Source organism: Acipenser ruthenus, chromosome 12 (assembly GCF_902713425.1).
Source record: "Acipenser ruthenus chromosome 12, fAciRut3.2 maternal haplotype, whole genome shotgun sequence".
In the NCBI taxonomy this organism is placed as follows: domain Eukaryota; kingdom Metazoa; phylum Chordata; class Actinopteri; order Acipenseriformes; family Acipenseridae; genus Acipenser; species Acipenser ruthenus.
The window spans coordinates 40,675,464-40,685,026 of record NC_081200.1 but is presented as its reverse complement, the minus strand read 5'-3'; the positions used below and the strand labels follow the sequence as shown (position 1 = coordinate 40,685,026).

General features: G+C 38.2%; 1 protein-coding gene across 1 annotated transcript; it reads left to right on the top strand.

The window, feature by feature from the left end:
• The first annotated feature begins 600 nt into the window (after positions 1-600).
• LOC117416958 (tetraspanin-1-like) lies at positions 601-9,518 on the top strand. The gene is made up of 8 exons (XM_034028475.3): positions 601-736; positions 1,086-1,149; positions 2,343-2,549; positions 3,439-3,513; positions 6,810-6,908; positions 7,859-7,999; positions 8,165-8,248; positions 8,668-9,518. Exons 2-8 carry the CDS (start codon positions 1,093-1,095, stop codon positions 8,728-8,730), a joined length of 726 nt encoding a protein of 241 aa, XP_033884366.2. The 5' UTR covers positions 601-736; positions 1,086-1,092; the 3' UTR covers positions 8,731-9,518.
• The last annotated feature ends 45 nt before the right edge of the window (positions 9,519-9,563 follow it).

Genomic DNA, 9,563 nt, shown 5'->3' with positions numbered 1-9,563 from the left:
TGTGCTAGCAGGCTGTAAAACTGCAGCTCCAGAGTCTGATCATGACTGTGATGGGTGCAGGAGAATACAGAGAATAGAGGGAGCGGAAATGCGTTATTCATTTGCAGTAAAGGTGTGTTCCCAGCAGGAATCAGGTCACTCTGCAGTACGGTGCTTTGTCATTGCCATCACAATGAAAGTACTGTGTTTCATACACATGACTGCCCTTCAAACCAGAGAGGCAACACAGTAACTGCAATTGCATTATGGGATAAAACAAACCAGGACATTATTAACACACATAAACAAACAAACAAAAAAATTGTAGTCGTCCATGCCACGATTTAATTTAAATATATTTATTAGTAAAACCAAACAAGTAATAAGCAACCCCCCCCCCCCCCCCCTCCCCTCCCCCTCCCCTCCCCTCCCCTCCCCTCCCCTTTCCCCATGTAATGTATACTGCAACTATGTTCTTTTTTCTCTAGGGGGCGGTAGATTGTTATACCTGTTAGTCCAAACCCAGCACACCTGAATTCGCCCACTGACCCACCCACCCCCCCAACCCCCCCCCCCAATACATGGGAGGGAACAATGCGTCACCCATTCCATTCACCTGTGCTTAAGAGGAAGAAAGTTGGGAAGACAGCAAAACGAACTGAACTGGGATAAGAAAAACAGTGTCTGGGAGTTAACAAACTTGAATATTTTTATATAAAACATATTTTTTTTTAAACGCGAAGAAAACAAAGAAAAGGTAAGTGCATGTTTTTCGTCTTTGTTATAAAATAGACTAATCATGTAGCAGCAAAATGAACAGTAAATCTGTACCAGCATCTATAGTTTATATATAGAAAAGAGTCATGTTTCAAACCCTTCAAGTCTACATTCATTATTTTATTATTAGTATAATTTTTTTTAAACAAATGATATTTCTGAAGTGTTTCTGTTACTGTACAGTACAGTAACCCTTGTAATTGAAGTACATGGTTAACAGTTTTCACTGGGGTGTGCGAGTTGTTTAAAGGTGTTGTTTAGAGGCGCCCCGTCTCGCAGTGTTCACTATTCGCTTCTTGAACCCACTAACATTCCATTTTCTTTTCTAGCTTCACAATGGGCTGTTTCACATTTGTAAAAATTATGATGGTCTTATTCAACTTAATCATCTTCGTGAGTACATTTTGTTTTCCGCTTTAACGTTGTTTAATAATAATAATAATAATAATAATAATAATAATAATAATAATAATAATAATAATAATAACCTCTTCACAACAATGTAAAAACATGTTTTATAACTATGAACTAATAAAATGAACAAAATTTAAGTTAATTAATTAATTAATTAATTAATTAATAATTATTTAACAAAATCGTTCATTACAAGTAGTAGACGATTCTGTTATGTTCTGTATCCGTGTTGTTTTTTTGTTTGTTAAATGTCACAGAATCTTTGGTAGCTATGGTCACCTGGGTATTAAGAATAAGGCTGTTTTCACAAACAGTATTTTCTAAGTGCGATGTATATATTTGTGTGTATATAATTGCTACAATATTTATGTAATATAATCAGTATTATCTATAGGCATTAAACCAATGGTCTTTGGACATGACTTACCTGTCTTGCAATATCTCTTGCAATTTCCTTTCTCTTTCAAGTGTTTACTGTGTCTCATTTTTATCCTTCTCTCTGCAAACTGATTCCAGGGCATCCGCGGTACAAATTATTCCAGTCTATACCAGAGGACAGTTTAGGTTTCGATGACAATATTCTAGGTCACAAAGCAATACCCTAGCAATTCATAATCTACCTACTGTAGATTATGAAATCGGAAACTTGTATCATTCTAATAGTACTGTATACAAAGAACATGGATACTGTATATATATATATATATATATATATATATATATATATATATATATATGCTGTACTACTCTAGAATATATTCTTATCCACTTCTTTCAATAACCCGTTTTGATGAGTTGTTGCAGCCCTGAACACTTTTCCATGTACTCCCTTTTCTACATCCACTCTCCTTTTCTATGCTAATGTAATCTGTTCCTGGAATACAACCTGATTCTCCCAACAGGTGCCTCTTTTTTTGTCACAGTTTGCCTGCACAGACACCTACAACCAAAGACACTTGCAATGAAGAAAAATCATGCCGATTCAGAGCAAATAGTGTTTTACTTGACTGATAGCAAAATAGTGGAGCACATTCTTTTAATGGGATGTATGGATTATTAAAATAACAGGCTATCCTATTAAGATGAAATGCAAACCTGTAGAATCGCTCATTGAATGAAAACACCTTTGAGTTTTTGACGTTCTGGGTGGATAAGATAACTTCTCTGTGCAGCTGGGAGGAGCAGCGCTGCTGGCTGTGGGGATCTGGGTGAGCGTGGATGGAGGCTCCTTTCTCAAAGTCATCGGGTCCATCTCTGCCCAGGCCATGCAGTTTGTGAATGTCGGATATTTCTGCATCGCCATCGGCGCAGTCCTGGTGCTGCTTGGGTTCCTGGGATGCTGTGGAGCTCAGAAAGAGAGCAAGTGCCTCCTCATCATGGTAAGTGTGACCTGTCTGAGGGTCTTCTGGGGTGCTTGCCCAGCTAGTTGGTCTTTCCATTCCTGGTCTTTGGTTCAACCCTGTTGAATCAATTAAACCTCCATCCAGACCCCAGAGTGCTTCATTTTATCATTTGACCTGTTAAACCTGGATTGGAATGGCCCTCCAGGACCCTACAAGAAACAGTCACTCACAAACGAAGGGCATCCTTGAATTAAGCGGCTTATTACAAGACACAAAGGGACACCTCTGCTCAGGGTCAGGGCCACTCTCTTGGCCCATGCCCATTATCTGACAACTACACAGAGCTCTCATAAAAGCATTTAGGGGCAACAGTCACTCAAGGGGGCAGCAGTAATATACTGTAGGTATACAGTTACTGTAAATAACATCATTAAACAACAGGGCCTTCAGAAGAACCAAAGGAACCATTTAAAGTTTCACATAAACATTCTAGAACTAGAAATATCTGCCAGTGGTTGCACAGTTTCATTTTCTCGAAACGTAAACTGAGTACAATGTAAATATTTCTCATTCTCCAGCACTGTTGTTAGGTAATAGGAGGCTGTAGATCTTTGAACTGGTTCTGGTCCCTCCGATTATACTGTACAACATCATCAATCTGCAAAGCCTCATGCAGTTTCTGTACCAAGGTTTGTGCAGGTTAATAACAGTAAGAGTTAGTTACAGTAATCTTCACGAAGGCTTACATTTGGAGTGACATTGGAAGCTGTCTCTGGTAACTACATCATGAAATTCTAATTGAAGGTGTGCTCACGATGTATGGAGTTGGGTCATTTTGATTAACCCCTGCAAAGAGAAAGATAACAAAATAATCCAGTTCATTGCATTAAAGTGTCATTTTTGTATCTTTGTGTTTCTCTTCCAGTTCTTTGCCATTATCATGGTTATTTTCATCGCGGAGTTGGCTGCTGCTGTCGTGGCCCTGGTCTACTCCTCGTTTGTAAGTCATCTTTCCTTCTTTTCTTTATTTTTATCTGGCTCATTTGGAATTCTCCCCAGCTCCTGGTTGTATTAAATGATCTCAGTGTATGCCTTTTCAGTACATCTGCAGACACAATGACTCCCAAATTGCTTCTGGCTACTTCCATCAGCTCTCACTTTGAGCAATTTGAATATTGAGGTAGCAGCATTTAAAATGCAAAGCAGCCTATTTACATGTAAATCTTTCCCCGTTTCCTGAAATGTATAATAATTACCAGTTCTCCGGTGAAGTATGTAGGGTACAAACATTCGAATAAAGAATATAACATTTTTTCTCAATTAATTCAGTCTCCAGAAATGCTGTTTAATAGTGGATATTATTTTGTAGGAAACTCTTTGTGTTGTGTATCATGCAGTGTTTATATGTTTATACACGCAGAAAGACACACCCAAGAGTATTCAGTTTAACCAAACAAATAACATTAGTACTGAAAACATTTGTGTGTGTTGTGGTTAAAAAGACTGCATGCCGAGGGCGTGCCCCGCAACAGAGATTGCTTAAGATTTTAAGCATTAGCTGCTGGCCAAATTGTTGGGAATGCTTTAGTTTATAGGACTGTTAGAAACAATCAAAAAAAGATATGTACACGTGTAATAAAGGGTGTTAGAAAGTTATAGTGTTGGCAGGCACTGTATTATTTAACAGGCAATATCATTACAGTGTTATGAGAACATAAGGGGATTATAAGTACTTAATAACATCTGCAGTTAAAATGTTATTGCAATAATTATTTGTTAATAATCATAAAACCTTTAGTGTCATGTTTATAGGCTGACATATTGATACTGTTAAGGATTTGAGCTGATTTTTAGTTAAGATTCTATGTCTCAAATAAAGGAATAACGGAGTGTTCTCCTGTATTTCAGTCACTACCCTCCAGGCCAAGTTGGGTTGTAGATTCTTAATGGTTTCGGATGAGTAGCAACCAGGTCCGTTTTCTTGGTGACAGAGGGATTCATATCCAGACATGCTCCAAACCTCGGAATGATCTCCCCTAATCCCTGGATCAGTTCCGCAGCCCAAGCGTAAAGCAGAGAGGCTCTGGGATCTTGCTCATACTGGGGCCTGTTCTGGGTGATGGTTCCATGGAACTCCAAGACGTTTAATTGAAAGACAGGGAACAATAAACATGTATGGCCTGGGAGGTGTGATTATTGTAGCAGGCAGACCCCAGGGCAGTGCACTTGTGCCATGCTCCGCTAGCCCCATTGTACTGAAGATAAATCCCTCTCTCAATCCAGTCTCCTTTTGCATAAAACCATTCATCCTGGCACTCATTTCCTTCAAAGTAATCATGGAGACCTAGGCCCTGGTAATCATTTTTAAACGGGTCATTAGATACCCGAGCTGCTGCCCCACCCTGAGGGAAGCAGCAGCAGCAAGCTCAACCAAATCAATCAAATCTTTATTTAATATAGCGCCCTTTGCAACAATTTGCCACAGAGCGCTTCACATGGGCAAAACAAGAAAATGTACAGGGCAGTAAGCATTAGAAGCAGTAAATACAAAAAAATACATAAGAACGATAAAATAATAAAAACACTAAAAAGTAAAAAGGCAACAGTAGTAGTCATGTATATGATAGACTATAAAAATATGTCTTCAGTCTAGTTTTAAAAGCTGCCATAGTTGGTGCCTCCCTTAAAGAGGCTGGCAATTCGTTCCACAGTTTAGGGGCACTGTAGCCGAATGCTCTGCCTGCTGTGCACTTTTTTTAAATGTTTGGAACTGTGAGATACCCAGCATCCTGAGATCGGAGCGGCCCACCTGGAACACATGGGACCAATAAGTCACGCAGGTAGGATGGAGCTAAGCCATTATAGGCTTTATAGGTTAAAAGCAAGACTTTTAAATCAGTCCAGTATCGTATTGGGAGCCAGTGTAGGGATGCCAATACCGGTGTAATATGGTCAAACTTTTCGTTAGGATCCTGGCAGTAGCGTTTTGCACAAGCTGCAATCTGGACAAAACACAGTTTGGAATACCAGAAAATAGAGGATTACAGTAGTCTATTAGAAGTTACAAAGCATCCTGTGCTGTTAACCACTTTGATAAGGGCAGTTTCAGTACTGTGACCAGGACGGAAGCCTGACTGAAATTTCTCATATATATTATGCGCTGCAAGGAATGAGTTTAGTTGGGTTGCCACCAATCTCTGTGATACTTTTGATAAAAAGGGGAGATTAGAAATAGGCCTACAGTTATTAAAAAACTCCTGGATCCAAAGTAGGTTTTTTAAGCAGTGGTTTTACCATGGCAACCTTAAATGAGTCAGGAACAATGCCAGAGGAAAGGGAGCTATTAATGATATTTAGAATAGTACAATCAATCCTAGATAATATTTCTTTCAATAGTTTAGTAGGAACGGGGTCTAATTAACAAGTAATAGGTTTTGTCTGAACCACTAGATTAATTCAATCTAATTGGCTCAATAAAGAAAATGAATCAAAAAAGTGTTTTGATGTTGCACGACTCAAGGAAGTAGCAGAGTCAGTATCTGAATCCGAGTCATCTGATTTGCTCGCAATGTTTGATATCTGGTTTCTTATATCAGCAGTTTTGTTATTGCATAAAGTCATCACTGTTTGCTGTTGCTAAGGTTTCGTAGAAGGCTCTTTTTGCTGGTTTGTGAGTTGAGCTCTATTGTGTTAAAAAGAAATCGAGCCTTGTGATTCAAGACGCTTTGCCAGGAGTGATAAAAAGCCTGTAACGTTGTGGCTTTCCATCTACATTCTAATTTACTGCATGTTTGTTTGAGTATACGAGGTGTGGCATTGAACCAGCCCTTTCCTTTTCGGATTATTTGTAATGTTTGCTGTTCTAGGTTTTGTTGTCTCTAAATCTTTCTTTGGGCTTGCTTTGAGCTCATATACTGCAACTGCATTTAAAGCTATTCAATGTTTAGACTTGTTCAGAAACCATAACAATATAGTTGTGGATTTGGGAAGGTTTGCGTGGTTACGTGGTCTATCCTTTGTTATCCTTTTGTCTATATTGAGAGGGTTATTGCTGATATTTGCAGTGCCTGACCACTTAATAGCCAGTAGAATGGCACAAAATGGTCATTCGATTATTCGGTGGTCAACGGTGTTGATCGGGCTAATTTACCATTCCAAGTGAAACAAGTGAAGAAACAGCGGCTTGGATTTGTGCTGATTGCTGCTTTTCCTAGACCCTACAACCCTACGTTAGCTGTGACTTCAAAGACTTTGTCTGTCAGCACACTGACTGCCCTGTTTGTTCTTAATACACAGGCGGAAAGCATCCTGAAGGCATGGGCAACACCGGCATTAAAGTCTGACTACGGGACCCAGTCAGATGTGACGCAGATATGGAATACGACAATGACACAGGTGAGCCATGGTTTTGGAATTGGTTTGTAATGTTGCTGTTCTCCTCTACATCTTGATTTGAGCTTGTATAACTGCATATGAAGCTACCCTTTACACTGTACAAAAACACTCTTGCAGGGTCAGCTTTTAAAATCTATTTCCCATCCTTTTGGTCTTCGTAATACTGTGCAGAATATTTATGCTCTCAACATACAGTATTCTCCACATTATTATGACTACAAAGCTGCAGCCACTAACATTGTGAGCCTGTGTGCACATGTGTGGTATTTTATCTTTAGGACTTTTAACTACTGTAGGAGATGACATTCTGCATAAAGTATTATATATTTGATTACAAGTTTCTTTACTTCTATGTTAAAGTTTTATTTTCATATTTTTATACAGCTTAAAGCACATGTAACTAGCTAAGCAAGACATTTGCAGTCTCTCGTATCTTGGCAACTGGGCAGAGTGCCAAAGTCAGCAGGTGTCTAATCAAGATGGGTGGAGGAGTGGAGACACAGTGTGAAAACAGAACACCACAAACAAAGGACTAGTTTGAAACAGTTTCAAACAGATTAGGTTAAGATAGTCTGTAAAATGCTTAAATGTGTTTCCCCCCTTACCAGGAGGTGTGTTGAAGGTGTGTGCTAGCAGAGTGGATCCATATTGATTGGAAGAGAGTATAAGAAATGGGGTGGAAATGCTAATATATTCATAATATTTAATGTGATGTTTTTGTTTGAATCGTCAGTCAATTCTTTGATTTGACTCCACGGGTGTCTGTGTTATGGTACAAACGTATACATTAGGGCAAGCTGTGACCTGCGCGTCTTTGCTTGCTTGTATCTAATGTTTATACGATTGTATTAACATTATTTTCTTTTATACATATAAAGTATTTTTGATAAAAAAAATAATTTGTCAAATTTATTTCCCTACACTACTGTACTGCCTTTTGTTGTTTCTAGTTGAAGTGCTGTGGCTTCACCAACTACACTGACTTCAGTGGGTCGAGTTACTACAGTTCCCATCATTCCTACCCACCTTTCTGCTGCCAGAGTAACACCACAATTTGTAATCTCGCGGCCGCTGAGAGCAGCGCCATAGAGGTAAGAAAGGCGTTGGAAGTGCGTTTCAGTATTCCATTGAAGTGTGTTTCGTTATTACATTGAAGTTTAGCTGATGGAATTCCACTGGTGGTCTGAGATGCAAAGGGGACTGCGCTTTTCCTCATGCACGTCTCAATCCTGTTTGTTTTCTTATTAAACCTTCAGGGCTGCTTTAATCGACTGCTACTTACCCTGAAACAGAATGCAAACATTGTCGGTGGGATTGCAGCCGGGATCTGTGCTCTCGAGGTAAGATTGTTTTAAAGAGAATGGTTCAAGTGCAATACAGAATGAAAAGAAAGGGAGATATCCCAATTTTTTTAAACGCTGCTGTGCAAATTCATTGTTTGTATATGGATCTTTAATTTCTAAATCAGTTTTTTTTTCTTCATGACTTGTATAAATACAGTATAAGTGAGGCGTGATGCTCCAACTTCTAGGTTCAAGCACCTAAACGCTGCTGTGGATGATATTGAAATAAATAAATATATATATATATATATACATAGTATATATATACCGTATATATATACCGTATATATATATATATATATATATATATATATATATATATATATTAAGGAGCTGAGGAAGGGTTAGGGTTTACCTGGTCAGCAGCTGAGAGTATGCAGCGCCTCAATCATCTTATCTATGTATGTATTTTACAGATTGCTGCTATGGTGGTGTCCATGGTCCTGTACTGTCATATCGACAAGAATGGAGTCAGTTAGAAGAAAATCAGTGATCTGCAATAGGAGAGCCGCAAATATTTCTGTAGAAATTTATGTAACGTATTTAATCGGAATGCTCTTTTTGGGGAGGACAAAAAGTAATTTATCAGTTTCGTCAAATTTTACTGGTAACTTTTCAAGCAGCTTATTGGAGTGGATTTGTATTTTTCAGGATTTCTACCCTTGTGCCGAGTTTAGGCTGTGACATGAAAACAATTTTGATTTGAGCAACTGACACAAGGAAGTATTGTGTACCTTGAAATCTTTGCAGTTCTTCTTCTTCAATTCAAACCCTTGCTTGCGCACATTTACATTTGAAGTGCCTTACCAGGAATGTTAGTTGTTACATTTTGTGTTTTATTTATCTATTTTTTTAAATCCCACAGGTGGATGGTGCAGTAGTGTAACTTGAAAATAAAGTGAGGTCTGTTTTAATGATCCAAGCAGTGGCAGATCTTTGTAACGCCAGCCTAAAATGTATAAACCTCATGCAAAGGCTCATTATTAAATGGTTAACAACATAATGAAGCATTCAGCTTTATAACGGCTTCTCCTGACATTTCCTTTCCTTAAATAGTAGTACCTTAAATATTCAAGGCTATAACAGAGTTGTACAGGTTTGCCAAAATACTCTCTCTAAACACTTTTTGATTTTGATAATGCAATTAATTGAAATTTTATTAAATACTGTATTCAGTAAATGTTTGTGTTCAATTCAACTCAGTAATGTAATGTTTAAAAAATATTCGATATTTTGAATGAAGGAAGATAAAATCTTACAAAAGCAACTGTTTCATTTTTTATTACACCAGATCATTTGCATTGACAACATA